The sequence below is a fragment of the Trachurus japonicus genome, chromosome 6 (genome assembly GCF_045865225.1).
Source record: "Trachurus japonicus isolate A0001 chromosome 6, Traja_1.0".
Lineage (NCBI taxonomy): Eukaryota > Metazoa > Chordata > Actinopteri > Carangiformes > Carangidae > Trachurus > Trachurus japonicus.
The window spans coordinates 12,887,983-12,908,731 of NC_140912.1; the positions used below are offsets into that span (position 1 = coordinate 12,887,983).

Genomic DNA, 20,749 nt, shown 5'->3' on the forward strand with positions numbered 1-20,749 from the left:
CTTCTTGAACTGGTTAATGATTTATCAAGTAGAGTCTATTTCAGACTCAAGGTCCATTAAGACTAACACAATAAAAGACACACAACACACACAATAGCTACAAGAATAAAGCTTTTTTTTTATTACATATTTGATATCAAAAATTGAAACTGTACCAGTGTCTCCAGAGCAGAGACTGATACCTGATGGGGCTATACAATAATAATAGCCCACAATTCATTTTAAAATATTTTAGATTCATTTCTAATTGTTTTTTGAACCACTGATAGACAGTATATCTTCACATTGTAATTTACTTTTAAACTAGGGGAGAAAAAAAAAGACAACTGTGATACATTTTTATTATGTTATCTTGTTGCTGCACAACCAATTTTGAGACTAATGAAACTGATTAGTTGTTGGTTACTATAAAGACACACACATAAACATCAGTAAGTGGTGTGGGTGAGTGTCAGAATCAAGCAGTTTACCAAGAGACTCTTAAAATTGGTGACACAACGACACATGCATAACACCAGAAGAAACAAATGAACAAGTCTACATGTATTCGACACTTAAGCGTTATACGTTTTACCTGCATCAAACACCAAAACAAATTTGTCGTGCATGGAAAAGTTACTTGGCAATAAACCAGATTCTGATTCTGATGAAGTGTATAACATTCAGAAGTTTCCATTTTTCCTAAAGTCATTGAAGGCATTGTCATGTTTCCTGTTAAACTTGAAAATGTCTGTGCCCTTAGATCCACTTTAACAAATATTTTGTCTTTGTAGCTCATTTGTTTGGCTCTGGGATTCCCTTGCACAGGCGGGTTAAGAGTTTTTGCAATAGACCACAAATGATAAGACCGTGTGTGATGAGTTTTGTTATGATATGACTACAGTGCTGACGGGAATCCAGGGACAGGCCTCTGACTGTCCCGTCTCTAATACATATGTTCTAGTTATTATGGCACCATCTCATTTTATTCAATTTATGAAGTTAATAGATTTGTTTGTTAGACCAAAAGTTATAATGGCCTAGATAAGAACATATGAGGTTACACACTGTTGTGAAATGAAGAACAGTATAAGGAATATGTGGGACTTTAAAACAGCTTAAAACACAAACATAAGACACATCTTTTGTTTATAGATTTTGTACTTTATGATGTCCTATAAGCCACAACTTTGTAATTACACATCAGCTACATAATGAAAAGCAATGAACTGCTATTAAAACTGTGAAGTCAAAATGTCTTGTAGAAGGTGAAAAGGTCAGATGGTGGGAACTTTATGAATTAAATAACCAAGTAAAATGGAAATGTAGTAGGTAAATGAACGTTACTTGTGTTTCATACTCACAAACCAGGAAGCAGCAGTGAATATTTGTCATTTTGCTGGGATCATCTGGACGCCTCCCAAATACACCTTCAGTTCCCAGATCCACTGTTTGACTTGTGTTAAGCATGTGTACTGTTCCCTGTCCTGTGTGCACTTCATTGTAAGTCACTGTTTTTCTGGGTAATGTGAGGATTATTGTTGTTTAACAGATCTCTGAGAATTCACAGTGATGAGAAAACACTCATAAGCTGCAGTTCATGTCAAACAATACCGGTTTATTTAATAATCACATAAATATTTTTCCCTGCAGGATTTTGACCATATGTTAAGTTCACTTGGCAATTGTTACTTTGCAATTTAAGGCACACGTTGGGGCTGGATCATACAGTTAAGAGGCTCTTGTAGTACACAGTACAGGATAAATATTTATACATGTAGGTTATTACCTAAGGACTGAATCTGATGTCATACAGTGGCATCAAATGAGAAAGTGCAATTCAGATCAAACTGATTCTTTGATTAATCAAAAATAACAAAAAAAAAATCATTGTTCAGAAGATTTTAAAGAATTCCAGTTAAACTTAGATTTAAATTCAAACCTAAAAGAGTCGTAACTTACATGCAAAAACAGCTGCAATGCAGATGATAGAAATAAGTTTCTATCACTGGGGGAAAAAAAGCAAAGCAGCTTTAAAATTCCTTTATAAATAATTGTAAAGACATAAGACAGTGACATTCAAACTAACCTTAAAATATAAACACAGTGTATATTTTTACAATAATGCATTGACTTTGCGTATAATAAATGGAGTAACTACCTGTAGCAAACCGATTCCCCCTTCTTCAGTGTCTCACTGTCTGTGTTGCAGAAGTGATTTGAGAGTTTCATGACTGCGTGCAGCAGAACCACACTGTTTAACGACTGGTCTGACTGCATTCCACTTTAAACATGAACACTCTCATTTTAACCATGCTACTTCGAGTGCACATTTTTGTTTGTAACATCTCCTAACCCAAGTTTGTACATGACTGTTTGTGCATGCATTTAGTTTAAATGCACTTGTGAAGGCCTTCAGGCACACCGTGTCTAGAGGCCTGTCTGATTATACTGTAGGTAAAAGGCACATTTCATGGTCATACATTAGTCAGTAGATGTACATAATGGTAAATTACTACCATTTCTCTCTACTGTATAAAAGGGTTGATAAGATTAAAAAAATACCTTCTTGGTATCTTAAGAGTATTTAAACGTCGGGGTGTAAACAGATACTAAAATCTGATTTAAATTCTTTTGAAATCTCCTGGATCGAGAATAAGTACATCTGAATCTCAGAGCTGTAGCACCCGCCACAGAAACCTGTCAAAAACTCTCAGGGGATGCTGATGGCGTCACCGGGGTCGGCAGCAGGTGGAATATTAAGACAACCTGTGTGCATTGTGAGGCCGTCTGTGGAGAGGAGGGATGAGGAGCTATTGTTTGGTGGAATCTGTCCAGTTTCAAAGGAACCTTGTAGATCCATGTTGATACACAGCACCCCAGACAGCAGCTGTCTCTTGTACTGGTCGAGACGCGAGAAGACATCCTGGACTGAAGAGCTGCGCTCGTTCATCCAGGTGGGAAACAGGCTGGAGGAGCTGAGCTGCTGTGGGAGGTACTGGTAGTGATGCAGCTCCAGCTGGTAGGAAAACCTAGAAATAGGTGAAACAATGAGAAATGAGTCTCTTGTAGTGAAGAACCTACAAGGAAGAATTGTAATCTGAATCTGCAGCTCGACTCCACACTTCATAATAACTTTCAATTTGTCAGGCTGCAACATTACTGCTCTGGTTCACTCTCATTGCTGAGCCAGTGTTGTTTGGGGGATCAGTACAAAAGACTGAAAAACCAGCTGTACACTACCACCCGGCCCAAACAGCATAAATATGCCCTTAGCAACTAGCTGGTGAACATAGTGGAGCATTTAGGGGCTGAGGCCCCAGATATTTCTCTCCGTAGCTAGTAGAGACCAAAAACTGAGCCAAATGCTGAACTTACATTCCACATATGTGCTAATGTGGCCCTGGACATGTAAATACATATATGTCATCTAACGATGTTATCCTTTTGACTGAGAAGATAATATCAATGTTGTGTTCATAAGTTGTTTCTGCTGACCCCTAGTGGCCATAATAATTACCACAGGTTACCACAGGTTTGCTAGGTGTAATTACGGAGTCACGTACCTGGCATATACATTCTGGGAAATGCTTTTGGACGCCTGACGAAGAGCGTGCTGCCCAATTTTTAATATCTGCTCTCGAATCCATCCCACATCTTCCTGCACATCTGGCAGCCACTCCAGAAGTCTACAGAAATGACATGATGCAGCTGTTAGTCAGTTGGCAGAGAAGAATATTATATTTTGTGAACATTTCAAATACAACTGTACAGGATAGTCGGTTCCACTAATTTATAAAGACATTTTTAAAGGTCTATTCAAAATAGTGTTGTGATCTTTGTTTTACCGTACTACACAAATACTGTACACTAGTGTACTATTTTGAGTGCATGTGAAATAACAGAGGAGGTAATGGGACCAGATGTAATTAAGTCCAACAGCACCTGAGGGTCACGCTCATGGCAGACTCCAGAGGCAGAGTGTAGGGAAGCATCAAGGCTGAGGCCATCCTGACAGGAAGCAGGTTGCTAAGTGACTGCGCCAGGCTCCTCCTCTCCATGCACGCCTCGACTAGAGCTGCAGAGGGAAGCAAAGACGAGCTCAACGGTTACCATAGGTAGTCAGAGATTTACACAACTTTATTTAATTCTATTTCAGCTAAACAGGCGATGAAACACATTATCATTTAACATAACAATTCTCATTTTTTTATATTATATATATATTTACAAAAAGCCATTAGTCCCTTGTTTGGTATCAAAATCAACTTGGAAAAACTTACTTGAGCTTCTCTGGGAAGATTTATTTCATCCAATGTAAAGTTTAAATCAACTGATAAATAATGAACTAGTCATTGAGAAGGCTTCAGTGTAGATTAAGGCATTGTCTGTAATTATTGTTATTGTGTGTTGTTGTAATTATTGTTAAAGCACAAAGACTGTATGTTATGCCACATGTTCTTTCTTTAAAGAAGCTCTGTAGTCTTTGTACCTTTGTGCAGGGTAGGTGGGAGGTGCTCCATGATATGGTCCTCGACTGAACAACTGTCACGAACTCTCACTGCTCTTTCTTCTATTTCAGGGGTTTCGTCCTCTTCGTCACTTTTATTGTCTTCCTCCTCCTCCTCATCCTCCTCCTCCTCCTCCTCCTCCTCATCATCATCATAATCCTCATTTTCTTCTCCATTAGCCAGCAGGGGTCTGTCTCTAAGAGGTCCATTAAAATGAAGCAAGCCTGAAAAGAAAAGCAAACATTGAAAGTGCGTTTTAATCAATGATCATTGATCTGCGAGTGTTTAACTTAACTTCTTAATAATCAGCATATTTTAGTTTATTTTGCAATGCCATGCTTCCATGCTTTATGGTTAGTGGTGAAAATGTGAAATTAAATGAATAAAGCAAATCAACACAAGAAGCCACAGGAAGTAAGACATGCTTTAACAATCGCAAGTAAAAGGAATCTATTGATTTGGTGACATGTGGTCACAGGAAGCACAAGCTCTGATAGCATATCAGTATGAAGCATTGAGTGAACGCACAAATACTTTCTTGGCTTGGTCAAAGGACAAAAGATCAATAAGGCTTGTTAGTACAGACCAGGGTTTCATTTAAAAATAATTTAGAAGAAAACGAGAATAAACACAAATCACAGCTTCTTACCATTCTTCTTTAAAAAGTGCAAAGCATCTTTGTATCCCTGTTTACACATGGCCTTCATAATCTGTAACCAAAACAAACAAACATTCATCTCTTATGAGTCAAATAGGTCCACAGAGTTCACTCCAGTTCAGCCGACGCCAGAGTCAGATATATTTATGGATGTATGTGCGCGCATATGGATCATGTGCACACACACACTTACAATGAAATGTTGTTATCAGGTGACCTACCATTGGGTCTGGGGGGAAAAGAGCTCTGGAGACTCTGTAGAGGTTGGTGAGAGTGAACTGGATGCTTGTGTTGGTGAATCGCAGCTCATGTATGTTGGTGGAGGTGTCCCGGGGGCAGATGTCGCTCTCCCCAGAGAATGGAGACACAGTGATGGTGTTTTTCAGCTCATACTGAGGCAGGTTGTCTGAGATTCCTCCGTCGACATATCGCTGAGTGAAGAAAGATACATATAAGCATCAGGAAAAAAACAGATACGGATCCTTAAAGGAGAATTCCGGTCATTTTCTAAATAACGCTCTAGGTCCCTGAATGCGAAATGGGAAAAAATCAGAGAAAAACATATGCAAACCAGACCTAAATCTCCTCCTGCTAGCTGCGCTACACTGCAGTTAAACAGCGAAGTAATGGGGGCAGTTCTTCTAACCGCGACTTTGGCCTCTATTATGCTAAAAATATCACTGCAAATGCTTTGCAACATCCACCAGTTCTTTACCACACAACACTGAGAGTGAATAACTCTGTTAATATGAGAGAGCAGTGTTAACGCATGTTTTTATCACGTACCTCTGTTTACACTAGCTTCCTGGGTAGACCTAACTAGTTGACTGTCGAGCTCGGGACTGTTTCCATATCAACAAAGACAAAAACGCGACGAAAACATGGATTTAGGAGGGAAAAAAAGATTTTGGATGGGAGAAAAAAAGCAGTTATATTCATACTGATGCTTTTTTCCCATCCAAAAGAAAAGAAAAAAACGACTGGAATTCTCCTTTAATTGCACATTTACACAATATTTTCTGCTAATCCTTTAAAATCAAAGGAGGATATTTGGACAGAGAGCAGTTATCATAATGACGTCATATCCTGCGTATTGATTGATGTGTGTTTTTACTGAAGATTTTGAACTGTTCAACCTAGAGCTGGCAGGCACGCACACGAGTGTGTCAACAGATAACATCTGAGTGACATCAGTCTTTTGAATAGGAGCCACTGAGGGGAGGAAAGGACACAACAACCCTACAGCCTGGGCCAACAGGGCAACATCTGGCTCTGCCACTCTCAAATTGTGGTCACAAGGCCTGCACACACACAGGCACATGTAAACTTTTAAAAGTCATCACAAAGGCCACAGAGGGAGGGTTGGGAACGCTGCTATTGCTCAATGATATTCCCTGTCCAGAAAAAAGAATACAAGTTCTACTTTCCCCTTTCGTGTGAGATCTCGGACAAACATTAACTCCAGGGGATTTTTTAGACTCATTGTTTCCACATACACACACGTGCCATTCAGAACAAACACATTCTTAAGGAAGGGAGGGCTCTAAAAGGGGCAGCTACAGACCAAAACGTGCCAGAAGTAACAACAACAATACAATGAGAGAAAATATAGGACATGATTGTGGCAAACCAGGAGGGAAAACTAGAAATGATACCTCTGCAACAGAAATACCTACTGTATGTGTAGTTCTTGTGTAAACCAATGCAAATCATGATGGTAGTTTATCTCCATTAGCCGAAAAAGTCAATACAAACAACAGGGGAAAAAAAGATGAATACTTGAATTTACTCACCACCCCTTGCAGTGTAGGAGGAATGAGGCCACAATAGACCGGGATATAGGCACTGCAGACACATGCCTACAAAAAAAAAAAGAAAATATATAAAAAGCATTTTTTATGACTACTGTGATACCATTATTCAGCATATTTTTGATCTCATTACATCAGTTTTTGCTTTATTCTAGTTTTAAAGGATGTACTACACTTTAATTTCATTCATATGTTCTACCATTGTAGCTCAGAGAACTATTTTCATTATTAATTAATCCTGGGACTATTCTTTCCAAGTGATTAACTCCATTGTCTATAAAAAGGCTGGTTACAATTTTCCACAAAGAAAAGCAAAAAATCCCCACATGATGCATTTTTCCTAAATAATTAACTCCACTGGTTAATTGACTAATTGTTTCACCAATCATACCCTCCTGTCTTTACTCAAAGCGCTTGTGTATGTAAATGTAATTTGAAAGCACCCATGGGCATTGGGCATCTTTCTGGGCCAAAACACAGCTCTAACTGTTGATACATCTTGTCTGTATACAACATCTATTGCACGTCTGGGTGAGGGATCCTTCCTCTGTTGTTCACCCTGATGTTTCTCCAATTTTTCCCTGTTAAAAGGGTTTTCCATGGAGTTTTTCCTCAGTCGATGTGAGGGTCTAAGGGCAGAGGATGTTGTTATGATGCTATGTAAAGCCCTTTGAGACAAACTGTTTGTAAAAATGGGCTATACAAATAAAATTGCCTTGCCTTGCCCTGCCATCTGTGTATGAATGTGTGTGTACCACTGTTACGTGACTTTGGCTGGGACCAGCCCTTTTTAAGGCCAAGTCAAATGTCATCTTTGAGGACAATGAAGTTTATCTTAATCTTCATATCCAAAATGCTGTCACTATTTAAATATTAAAGCATTCCTTTCATGATACCTGATTTCAAGTTCTGGGAAAAATATACTGCACAGTACACACCTGCACCAGCTCCTCTTTGCTGTTGAACTGAGATACCAGGACGTTTTCTCCATCAGTCACTCGGGTGAGAGAGATTCCTAACCGACCAGTAGCCCGTTCATGGCAATCCGCTGGCATTGTGCGGAGCAGCATGTGACGCATTATCTTTACCAGATTAAAAGAAGGATGCAGCGGTCCCAGGAATCGCTTCCTCGCCTCTTTGGCAACATCGATGATACTCGCACCCGCCTCTCCTGTGAAGACATTGAATAAAGATCTGTTGAGACCTCCACCAGAGCTCATGGGTATGAGTTAACAAACACTTGTAAAATATTAGATAAAGATAAGATTTGATTTGTTCATCCTGAGGGAGAAGTTTGGGGTGAAACAAGTTCTTAATACAACTGTGTCCACTTTGAGTACACTGTGAAAGGAGACATTGTAGAATCAGTGAAGCTGATTTTTATTAGATCTTGTACTCAACTCTAAACCACTTAGACATTAATTTATTTGACCACCAATAGCTGAATGAAGCAAGTTGTCCGTTTCATGACAGTTTCATTGTTCTACAGTTCAGAGGTAAATTAATGTTTGTTTTACTCCACTACGTTTATTTATGAGTTGCAGCAACTACTTACTGTGAATAAAAAACAGTAACTCACTTTATCAAATTTGTTATAGATTGACCCACTCAATATTATATAACTTTGTTAAATTTACTTTCACCTTATCAAGCAACTGTATAATATTAAAACGCTTCTTCTGTATAATAAAGGCTATATTTAATGTAATATTCCAATTGTGGTCCTTATACCTCTGGAAAAAGGGGCAAAGCTTTATTTCCAATACTTTGAGTACATTTTGCTGATTATACAGTTTGTTGACAGAGTAGACATTGAAAAAAAAAAAAAAGATACACTCAGACAAGCACCATGCAGAAGCAATGCTCTGCACCCACTCCACACTCATACTTCAAATACTGAGAAAATGCACATACCCAGACATACTCCACTGACCAGTGCAGAGGCAGTGAGGGCCCCGGCTGATGCTCCATATATCTGCCGGGCGTTTAGGACCAGAAACGGCGCCTGCTCCAGCAGACAGCTGGCCACACCGACGTGGTAGATACCGAGGAAGCCGCAGCCCGCAAACGAGATGTTCCACGGCGAGTCTAACGGGAACATACCGGCGGCCGTCCGGAGCTGCGTCAAGTGGGGCTAAGGTCGTCGGCTAAGGCAAAGTTCACCGACAGATATTAACGACTTTGAAAGGACAAAGAGTCTAATTTTAGACCTGAACACCGTTCACCTTTTGATATTGACGTCTCTTCACATGCTGTCTTTTCCCTGTCAGCTGTTTTTTTCTTTTCTTTTCTTTCTTTCTTTCTTTCTTTTTTTTTTTTTTAGCTCTTTAGCTAACGGTAAAAGTTACTTCTGTCGATGCAAGCCAGTCGCTCAATTGAACTGTTTGAAAATACGGCACCTCTGAAGCTAAACCCCGGTGGTAAATGTTCATTAAAGCCGTCCTAAGCTGGTTATATAGCGATATGTTGAGCCACGGGGAGTTGTTGTTGTTTTACACACTCAGTCGGTGTGTATTGGGAGGTGGGCGGGGCACTAATCCGGCTCGTCCAATCACAGTCGACAGCGCTGAGCACATTGACCAATCAGAGTTGAGAGCGGAGACGAACCGACCAAACATGGTTCTAACCGCTGAACCACACGTGAAGCCGGAGAGCAGACGGTGGCATCACTCTGAGTGACTGCTGTCAAATGTTCCCCACAGGCTAAATTGGGACTTTGTTTCGCAATATGTGTGTGTTATCATTAGAAAGAACTCTATATTGATTTGTCAGTATGTGGGCTAATATTGGATAGATAAACTCAGTGTTTGCAGAAGGAAGGAAAACTGCGGTTGTGTTCAATAATAGTTATTCGTTTTGTTTATTTGTAAATCCATATCATTGAAAAAAAAAAGGCACTCCAGTGTTTCTCAATAAATGCCCTGGATGTTATTTTTGGTTCGAGAAACTTTGTTCAGCAAGACAAAATACAACCTGTCCTAATAATAAAGATGAACAAATCTGTCACGTTTGCAACGTCCTGGTGACAAAGTAGTGATAGTAGGGTTTCACAACAGAGAGTAATGAAATTACAAAACTCCTGCAACTGAAACACGTTCAGCAAAAACATTGAAATGTTTTGGGAACATTTCCTTGAATAAAATGTTCACAGAATCAGACTGCAAATAGTCAGTTTTTGTGGGCATTTATCCAGGTTATGTTTAGGACATTATTCCTAAGAGAGTGTATTGTTATTGTGAAAGCAACATCAGCCAGGGTTCAGGGTAAGGAGAATCCCTTCTTTATCAAGTGTGGATATTGGACAACTCTCCAAAGGTCCCGGATCATCTGCAGCCCCCAAAGTCAGTCAGGTTCAATGGGAGACTTTTGTGTTGATAAAATCAGTTCATCCTATAGAAGCACTTGCACTTTTAAAGTACACATACAATATCATCTAAAGCAGATCCTGCGCTATCAACTTAAATTGTGGCTTTTTAGAGGAGTCCTGTGCCAAATGTTTTCATCTACAGTATATTCACAGGTATTCATAGTCATGTAGTGCATGCACACAGATCCCACAAACTAATTGAAACACAGAAAACCTGTTATATATATATATAATAAAGCTGCCATGTCTGCCACATGTTTTTTTTTGTTGTTGTTTTTTTTTTACTTCATGAGCATTAGTGGCTGATGCACAGGGGAGGTTTGGGGCCAATGATGATTAAGTTGTTGAGATTAAATATTTGTTCTCAAAATTGTTTTCATTTGCAGGCATGGGTTAAGATATGTCATTCTGGCTAAGCTCCAAAAGAAGTGACTCAAAAGGTGAAATGTGTCTGACCAAGAGATGACCGCTGCAGTGGGAGGCTGGAGGATTTCTCAGGAGCATTTTGTTATTGTGCCCAAATATCTCACTGTACCGCTGTTGGCCTTTGACACAATTATCTGTATGGAACAAATTCTTTCCTCTATGATTCAACGGTTTCCACAACAGAGATGAACTTTTGACATGTTTTTAAAATTTTTTATGCAGTTTTAAATGATCAGCTATGAATGGACCACAGCTAACGGTGGAAGAAGTACTGAGATATCTTCATTAAAATCTCTTTAAGTTTTACCAAAGTAAAAATGCAGGTGCAGGAACAGGAATGAATGATAAAGTGTGCAGCATTAGGTATAGACCACATGTTATGATAAATATATGAACATAGCCTATCATGATTATAACTGGTCAAAGTGAAGCTCTTTTTTTTCTATTTTTACTCTGTAAATGTACCATAGGCTGTGTTTAAATGTTTAAATTGAATCACAAAATGTATCAGAAAGAAAGAAAATACTTTTTAAAATTCAGCAGCATCGCCATTTACGCTTGTTCATGGTCTTAACTTTAACTTGTTGAAATGTTCCCAGTGACCGTGGTGGCAGGCCGCCCACCATGTGCTCACGGCGCCACCAGGCGGCCGAGCAGCAGCCGACTGAGGCCGCACGTTGAACATCGTCCCGCCCTCAGTTGAAACTTTGGCGGCGCTAGCATCGAGGCGCTCGGTGTGACACACAACAAAACGCGGACGGGCGGGGCTTCTAGTATTCTTCAAGCCTCAGCGAGGCTGATTAGACCCCGCTTGTTGCCAACCGGCGGACGCCGTGGTAACCAACGAGCACACTGTGACGCCAAGGCTTTTCTTTCAAAACAGTCAGGGAGTTGGAGGAAGTGGACGGAGCGGAGGAGCAGGTTAACACCAGGTTAACACCAGGTTTACACCCAGACCGGTGTCACACATTAGTAACACTTTAATAGCTCGTAAACAGCAACAGTTAAAAGTCTGTCGTCGCCGCGGACATGTAACTCTTGGCTAGCATTGAGAGCCAACACAGCAGCGTCTGCTAACAGCTAACGTTACTGGACCTTCAGACATGTTGCTGTGTTGTGGTAGTTAACTCTTCATGTTGGTCAGCTTCCTCTGTGTGTGTCTGTGCCGACAATGAACAAATCTGATCGGCTCGACTGACGTTACTGACACATGTGGAGACATGGACAATGATGGACTAGCAGCAGGTCACTGCTAGCCAGCTGTTAGCCAGCTGTGTGGTGTCACACATACACACAGTGGCTTCAATGGAGAGAGGAGCAGGTCCTGGGGAAGCGACTGGAGACCAGGCAGACAGGTTGGAGGATGAAGAGGAGGTGAGATCCACAGCATCCCAGGCTGGGGTACCAGAGTCTGCTACTGGACCTACCACATCTGGACCTACCACATCCAGTGGGGTGATGTCTGAGGGCCAACCAGGAGTCCTGGAGCCAGAGAGGGAGGAGAGCTCAGCTGCTCCCTCCGTGTCTCCCTCCAGCATCATGGACACCTGTGCTCCTTCCATATCAGGCCTCTCCTCCTCCTCCTCCTCCTCCTCCTCCTCCTCCTCCTCCTCCTCGTACTCATCCAACCATCATCACACCAGTTTTTCTTCACCGTCCCCATCTTCCTCCTCATCTGTCCTGTCTCTGACTCCGCCCTTGCCTCCATCTGTGGAGCTCTGGGCCGTGCTGACTGACACCAGGCTGACCCTGGATGTGTACCAGCGGGGAGCAGCTGCACTGCCGCTGCTGTGGGGGTCCGTCCCCGGGCAGCTCAGGGGCCTCCAGTACCTGCGACTGGGCTCTGAAGATAAACCAGGGCTGGATGGAGCCCTGGACGTCCTACCCCATCTGACAGAGCTGCGCTCACTGGCTATTCGGGGTATTTTTCTTGTTTCTCTCTCAAAAAAAGTAGATGCAGTAAAAATGTTACATTAATACAGTTGCATCTCACTAAATAAAGAATATCATAGGAAAGTCCATCTCCAGTAGTTCAAGTCAAATAGCCCCAACCAAGTATTGAGTGCATGAGTGCATATAGATGGACATACTTCTCAGAAGGCCAACATTTACATATTAAAAATGCTTTTCTTAATTGGTCTGTTGTAATATTCAAAAAAATGTAGATACTGAATTTTAGGTCTTCATTAAATGTAAGCCATAATCATCAATCAATTAAAATAAATGTAATAAATGAAGACATGAAATATTTCATTCTGTGTGTAATGGATCTTTATAATGTATTAGTTTTCACTTTTTGAATTATATTCTAATTCATTGAGATGCACCTGTATATTATAATCTGTTAAGCCATTCTCTGTTTTCTCCTGTTTTTTGTGCCTCTGACTCTCTTTTTTTCTCTAACTGAAGGGCACTGCTTTTATGACCCACGAGGCGACCCGCTCCCCGGCCTCCTCACCACTCTGCCCACGACTCTTTCCTCCTTGTCTCATCTGGTGCACCTGGATCTCTCCTTCAACCAGCTGTCCTCTCTCCCATCCTGCCTGCTCAGCCTCCCTGTGCTGTCCTCCTTGCTCCTCAGTCACAACCGCCTCTCAGCTCTGCCTCCTGATTTTGGCCAGCTGTCCTCCCTCACCTACCTCTCTCTCCTGGGGAACGAGCTGGTTTCTCTTCCCCCGAGTACTTGTCAGCTGAAAGCGCTACAGACACTGGATGTTTCACATAATCTCCTCCAGCATCTGCCTGATGAAATTGGTTCTCTGGGGGAGCTTGTCAAGCTGGAACTGTCCCACAACAAGCTCAAACAGCTACCAGAGACCATGGGTAAGGATGTGGGTGTTTTGGGGAAAAGACCATTACTACAGTACAATAGACTGCAGTTCTGTCACAAAGGTAACAATTAAAAAATGTGTAAACCTCTCTGCTTTGTTGTTCAGGCTCTCTCCTTTCGCTCAGGGAGCTTGTCATCTATAGCAATGACCTGCGCCTGATCCCACATTGTCTGAACAAACTGCCTCTGCTGAAAATAGATGTGCGTGACAATCCTTTGGGACAACCCCCAACCCCTCCTCCTCTCCCTTCTACACCTGGTGAGCAGAGAAAAAAAAGGGCTTCAAATTGATTTAGCGCTCAATTAATTTTGAATGTACGGTCGTCAGATAGTATTTATATGCTGGTCTGTCAGTATATATAGTCTCATTTAAATCACTGTTTTCCTACCAGATCGACCTGAGCCAAAACTTCCAGAGTTGCACCTTGGATTTAATAAGCACAGGTATAATGTCAGTCTCACCAATGAAATACGTTGACCTTCTCATAAATGGTACCAGTTAAGGGGATTCTAATGTTTCTTTTGCTCTTTAGTTTCTGTGTTTCGTCTGCTGGATGTCATGTGTTTCTCCCAGGGGGGGCTGAGCTGCTGTTCCCCCCGGGGTGCCTAGCGAAAACCACAAGGCTGGAGTGGTGTGAGAAAAGAGCAGAAAGGAAGTGGGTGTGGTTGGAGGAACACGACATCCTACTCAGTCGTCCTCTGGAACTTCGTCCCCACGGAATTACATTTCTCAAGGTATATAAACTTAATTAATTAATTTCTCTAAAAGTGAATTATTGTAAAGGCTATACGGAGCATCTTCAGCATTTTACACTGGGTCATTTGATCACAAATCTGTTTCCTCAACTTTGGGTATCTGCCAATACCAGGAATCAATCCAACACTAGTGTGTTCTTTTCTAAATTTATCGTCTGCGTTACTGCGTACCTCGCTGGAACTCCCCGGAATCGTTTTTGTGTTAGGTAACCTGAGGTCATATCTAAAAACTGACTTGTTCGCCTGTTTGACTGCATGAATGTGAATAATGACTAATACTCAGAATTGAAAGAAAGGAAGTGGATCAGTCGTGTCCCAGCCGATATCTGATCTGCTTAATAAGGTCAGCGTCTAGGCAGATATTGATCTGGTGTATTGGACTAGTCTAGTGTTTTTCTATTTCATGGGTCATAGGTTATTTTTCCTCCTCTGTGATTCTGTTCTCCTCTGCACTTTCATGATGTAAATAAATATCCTTCTCCCTTAAAATCCTTACAGCCTGTGGAGGTGTGCGTGCCGTATCATAGAACTAAGAGAAGGGAGGTGGTTGTGCGTAAGTTTGATGGACAGGCATGGAGCACTGTGCCCACTGCTCTAAGGATTGGAAGTGACAGTCACAGCAGCCATCCTGGAGGGCGTCCAGCCAGGGTAAAACACAAACCTCCCACTTCAAAAAAAAGAATATTATAAAATAAACATGCTTTTTCCTGGATGTGCAAATTGAAACATTAATGTTAAAAAAAAATGTATCCGCTGTACCTGTAGCTGGCGTGCTGCTCGGTGCAGCAGTTCTCTTGGTTTATGGTGGTGTCCCGTCCGGTGAAGGACAGTTGCTCTGTGACACCAGCTGGAGCCCTGCTGGTGTCCACCTCCGACCCTGGGATCAAGCTCCACTTCCCGCCCGACTCCACCGCTCAGACCCGCACCATAACTTTACAGGTATGTGTAGTAGCATGCAAAAGTTTGGTCAAAATTCCTGTTAATGTGAACAGTGAAGCAAGTGGAAGATGAAATGATCTCCCAAATGCATAAAGTTACAGATGACATATTCACTTTACATTTCAAACAATATAATTTTCATCTTTTACATTTTCAAAATGACAGAAGAGGAGAAGGGCCAGCAGCGAAGGTTTGGGCCCCCTGCATAGTTAGTACCTAGTACTCCCCATCTTTGGGAACTATCACAGCGTGTAAATAGTAAATATCTTGTCTGATACCTTGGTCAAAGTTATCTGAGAGCTCAAGTCTCCTGGGTTACCCATCCTTTTGCAGGCTGCTGCTTTGTTTCCCCTTTTCACTCTAAAATTGTAGAAAACAAAAATAATACTATGATATTGCTTAAAATATTGCAAAACAGTGTCTCATGTTTAGCTTCCTTCCTTTTGGAGATCATTTCATCTTTCACTTGCTCAACTGTTCACGTTAACAGACATTTTGACCAGGGGTGCCCAAACTTTTGCATGCCACTGTGTGCACCACACGTGAAAATCCACATCAGTCCGTCAGTTTTATCATCAGTGGTTTTCAAGGCTTCGTGTTTCCTCCCGTCGCTGTAGGTGCTGCAGGTCTCTGCGTCAGAGGTACAAGCGTTGTGTGGCGATCCTCAGGCCAGAGTTAGCCCTCTCCTCTGCCTCTCCCAGACTCCAGACATAAACTTCCTGCAGCCTGTCAAAGTGCAGATCCCCCTGCCACCTGGAGTCACAGGTATCATGTGCCATCTTAGTTTGTGTTTATGTTTAGAACTGGATGCATCAGCGTTTATTAACATCTCTCTTTACTAACATCTCTCTGCAGGCCACACAGTCGATACGACCTGTCTGCATCTGCTCCACGGAGACCCCACTGCCCAAACCTGGACTGACATCACGTCACAAGTGTCTCTCTATGTCACTCATGTGTATGCCATTTTCTACATAACTCACTTCTCCTGGTAAGTTTCTGCACTACATTCTCACGTCGAAGGCCCGATCTACATATTAACACTGTATCATCAACACTAGCTCTGTGTCAACCATTACAGGTACTGGCTGTGGTACACCACTCAGCGCTGCGTTAGTGGGGCGGTCAGGAAAGTCTACCAAAAACTAAAACAGTTTAAGGTCCAGTTCCTCGTCCTCCAGCGGAAGACTGATCCCTCACAAGTTTTGGTCCAGTGTTTACCTGCTAACAAGGTTGTAATGTAATTATTTCTGTGCACTAACTCTGAATTAGAAATACTAACACCAGAGCAGCTTCTGCATGTGCTGCCTCAGCCTCAACCAAATTTAAATCCAACTGATTTCATCATGGATGTGAGTGGCAGTGAAATGTTGATGCACAAATGGTAATCGGTGATTCTGGTGCTACCTGTCCAGGTGGAAGGCAGAGTGCAGTCTCTGTCAGAGCAGTATGATGGACCTCAGCCTTCAGACCTGTGTGACCTGCTGGAAGGAGAGCAGTTCTTTGCCGGCTTTGAGAGGGGCTTAGATATCAGCGCAGGTCTGAAGTCCTCTTTGAGGCTCTATCTTAAATAAACATTTTCTCCTGTTACCATTACTTCCAAGGTCTTATGATCTACTCTTGTGTAATAATTGCCCTGAAAGAGTTATTTATATGAAGTCTTGAGATGATGTGTTCCTGTTTTTTGCAGACAGACCAGACTGTGTGGAGGGAAGACTGCGTTTTGAGTTTTACTCCAGTCTGAAGAATCTGAAGGAAGTGTACATCTGTCCAGCTCAGGGTCAGAGTGGGCCAGTGAGGGGACAAGTAAGACAGAGATAATATTCAGCTGTTTTTTTCAACATGTATAATCAAACCACATCATGTATCTGGCATATCCAGATAGGGATCATTTTGGTGCAAGGGCAACATGACTCATCCACGGTAATAAGCACATATCGCTCATCTACATGAAGTGCAGCATATTCTACATTATGTAACCAAAACAGGAGAAACCCTGCCATCTGTAATAAAATGCAAATCCAGTAATGAATATTACTAAAACATTTAATGGTTTGTTGCACAGAACTTTTTATTATTATTATTTTAATCATGTTGCATGTTTTAAATTGGAGCACACCCAAAACATAATAATTCATTTTGCAGTTGCATTTTGAAAATACAGCCTCAAAATGTAATGCAGAATTGATCATTTAAAACACAAAGTGTTGGTCCCAAATAAAACCGTTGTAAACTGAACATGTTATGTCAGGCAATAATTATTTATGTATTGCATTGTACAACATAGCTACAAAGATGATCATTTTGTAAGTACTGATTGGACAACACACTGACAATATGCTTTGGACCTCTGTTCCAGGTGTCTTTTTACAGAGGGGAGATTCCCAACAATCTGCCAGAGGAAGTGGCACGAAAGAGGAAAGGACATGACAGCCAGTGGCTTGCAACTTTACCTCTAAGACTTCCTGTGAGTGGAAGTGACAGATCCCTTTATTTCATACAACAATAGGTTGGGTTTCTACACAGTGTGTGAATTGTATTAATCTGTTATGCATTTTGTTTTAAAATATTGCATTATATCCGTTCAGAATATGTGCATGTTGTTTAGAAATACAAAAAAAAACATGGACAGTGTTCCTCCCATAGCATCTAAACCAGATACATAATAATGTTGTTAGCTGCTAGCTATAAATAACATCAAAACCTGAGGGAAACACTGCATATATTATCCCTCCTCTTTTTTTCTGATAGGCTCTAAACTCGGACAGCGGTTACATCATGGAGGAGCTCCAGCATCCTCCCCTGAACCTGGGTGACCCAGAGAGCGGCTATCTGACGGAAGCCAACCTGCTGTCCATCTCTCTTCAGATAGGACAGGACTGGCACGTCATCGGCATCAATCTTGGCTTAAGCTACCAGGAGCTGGAACGCATCCAGTACAAGCACAGGTTGGCACGACTTCCTGCTCATTCAAAATTCATTATTTTAATTCCATAATAATGGTTATTTGCAGGTTGTGATATATATATACAGTTTATATTTTTCTACATGCTATTTTACACTTAGTCTTGGGATTTTGAGATTCAGTTGTATGTTTATTTTAACACCGCGGTGCAGCTCTGACTATCTTGACTGCAGAAGAGGTTCAGATAAATATGTACATTCATATCTCTACAAAAGTGTGGGAAGTAGTCAGTGTGTGTTTGCTCAGCCGAAGTCTCTCGGGGAACAAAATGGAGTGTCTTACATCGTTTATTTATTTTTTTATGGGACCGAAGGAGAGCCTGTAGTGGGAGAGACGTGGTAGAGAATTTTGATTGTTTTAATCTGCACTGTCAGGCATCACTAAGCCATCTGGGACACTGCAGGAGATTACACACATAGTGATGCTCATCTGTGCCCCCCATCCCCCCACCCCTTCTCTTCTTGCTCAGAAAATCTCTCATGACTCATTCTGGACCCATTATGTAAACATCTATGTACATATGTTTAAGGTGGTTTTTGTGTATAAGATTTCAACTTAGTAATGCACACATGTAATTCTTCTTTGAGTCCATTAATAGATCACTACAGATATATCTTGTGTTTATCCTACCCCCCCTTCTAGAGACAACCTGGGAGCCTTGGTGCTGGACATGCTTTTCCACTGGGCGCGTGGACAGAAGGATGCAGGACCTGGGTCAGTGTCGAGGCTGGTGGCTGCCATGATAGAGAGCGAGAGGAGAGACCTTGCAGAGGAGATTGAGGACATAGTCAGTATAGGAAGGAGAAAGTACTCTGAGTCACTGAGGAGAGTGGGTCTGGAGGCACAGAGCTCCTCCCTCAGTGAAACCCAGCAGTAGATGAGCCCTTGCTGGGTGCAGATGGCTGACTTATACTTGAGCCCCAATGTTTGTTTACTCGGCGCCTCCATCATCTCATCTTGCTCTCTAAACAACTGTCCCTTGGTAAAAATGGAATCTCTTTCACAATCATGACAGCCATGTCCCAGCTGGAAACACCTTTCACATAACAGAGCAATAACGAAACAACAAGCAAACTGGATGAACTGTTTTTTTGTTTTTCACTTTCCAGTTTTTCAAAATGCTCAATTTGCAAGACAGTGTTGTGACAGCTCATTTCTGCCAGGAAATGAAAATATGAAAGGTTATGTTTGATGCTTATGTGTGTGTCATCATGGCAAAATGCGGTCTTGGAAACGCCTACTGCAGAGGGAGGCATCTCTATAGAATCACTGCTGTTCAAGATCCAGTGGCAAAACTTGACAGGTGTGTAACTGAGATCAAAATGAAGACTGGGTTTGAAGATGGGAATGGTTGATTGATGTTGTGTGTAATTGAGTACTGAGTACTCATGTAATGATGTAGTAATGACTACTGAGTAGTCATGGTTGAAATGTTGGTATGTTGATGGGCTTGAAAGTAGTGTAATCCTGTTGCAAGGTCTTGTTTGTGTATTTTGGCTGTCACATCGGCAGACACAAGTCAACTCTTTGATCTGGTTTAAATAATCATTTGTATCTTAATTTTGAGATGGAAAGTCAAATCTTTAACTTGATATTTTCAAAATTGGCTAAGCACTTATAAGATCATCGTAAGTCAGTTTACCTTAGTACGTGGTCAATTTGCATTTGTTTAACCCAAACATTTCCTTTGTATTCTTATAATTGTTGCTTGTTATCTCATTACTTTGACTCAGTATCTCAAAAGTAATTATTTTTGGCTCAGTTTAAATGTTTTTGCATAGTATTTAATCATTGTGACTTGCTGTATATTTATTAACTTGCACTAACTGAACGTATTCCTTAGTAATGTCTTCCTTTTCATCATGCCTAACGTTTTATATTGATTTCTTGGCAGAAATGGCCTCTGTATAATTGACCTGTACCTTCTGGGACCAAGTGAGGAGGCAGAGCAAACACTGGCAGGTGTGTGACAGTGAATAACACTCACAAAGTGCAGGAGGCGGCCATTTTTCTGGTTGATTAAATTTCATCCCTGTGTGCCTTTGGTCCCTGAACAACCACTCTGCAGCACAAACCCAGTGATGTATCAGGGAATGTAAATAAACCTGTGATATGAAGAAAAAAAAAACCCTGTGTCAGCTACTTTATCACTTTTCCCCCCTTTTTTTTCTTTTTTTGCTGAGGGTCCAGTGGTGACGCACACTTTATCACTGCATTGCCCCCCCACCCTTCATCCCCAATATTTCCACTATAGCCATTTTTTCTATTTTTATGTTCAAGGTCATGGGGTTGAGATGAATCGTCATGATGACGTCGGCCCCCCCACCCTTACACATTCACTGCATATAAAAATGTCTGTACTTCTACTACATACCACTAGAGGACCCCTGTCTTTAAATCCCTTCACTGTGTGTTTTTTTTTTTTCCCTACCCCATCGCCAGGCAGGCTGCTGCTCCCCCCTCCCTCCTCCCTCCTCCCTCCCTGCTCGCCTGCTTTCACTCCCACC

The 20,749-nt window shown here is 41.5% G+C and overlaps 2 protein-coding genes and 1 long non-coding RNA gene across 3 annotated transcripts; 1 reads left to right on the forward strand and 2 right to left on the reverse strand.

The window, feature by feature from the left end:
• Positions 1-1,576: 1,576 nt before the first annotated feature.
• Positions 1,577-9,434, reverse strand: pnpla2 (patatin-like phospholipase domain containing 2). Its single transcript, XM_085778951.1, has 9 exons — positions 8,874-9,434; positions 7,898-8,130; positions 6,942-7,007; positions 5,370-5,579; positions 5,140-5,200; positions 4,472-4,714; positions 3,925-4,057; positions 3,546-3,668; positions 1,577-3,011 (listed from the first exon to the last, which is right to left on the reverse strand). Exons 1-9 carry the CDS (start codon positions 9,058-9,060, stop codon positions 2,693-2,695), a joined length of 1,575 nt encoding a protein of 524 aa, XP_085635077.1. The 5' UTR covers positions 9,061-9,434; the 3' UTR covers positions 1,577-2,692.
• A 2,258-nt stretch (positions 9,435-11,692) lies between these two features.
• On the forward strand, positions 11,693-19,214 carry pidd1 (p53-induced death domain protein 1). The gene is made up of 15 exons (XM_085778952.1): positions 11,693-12,673; positions 13,162-13,575; positions 13,689-13,841; positions 13,975-14,026; positions 14,116-14,317; positions 14,837-14,986; positions 15,104-15,277; positions 15,895-16,042; positions 16,133-16,268; positions 16,359-16,509; positions 16,693-16,816; positions 16,968-17,083; positions 17,637-17,744; positions 18,029-18,225; positions 18,885-19,214. Exons 1-15 carry the CDS (start codon positions 12,058-12,060, stop codon positions 19,117-19,119), a joined length of 2,976 nt encoding a protein of 991 aa, XP_085635078.1. The 5' UTR covers positions 11,693-12,057; the 3' UTR covers positions 19,120-19,214.
• Positions 18,838-20,353, reverse strand: LOC146985738 (uncharacterized). Its single transcript, XR_015035993.1, has 2 exons — positions 20,230-20,353; positions 18,838-19,005 (listed from the first exon to the last, which is right to left on the reverse strand). It is a non-coding gene; the product is annotated as an uncharacterized LOC146985738 (long non-coding RNA).
• Positions 20,354-20,749: the final 396 nt, after the last annotated feature.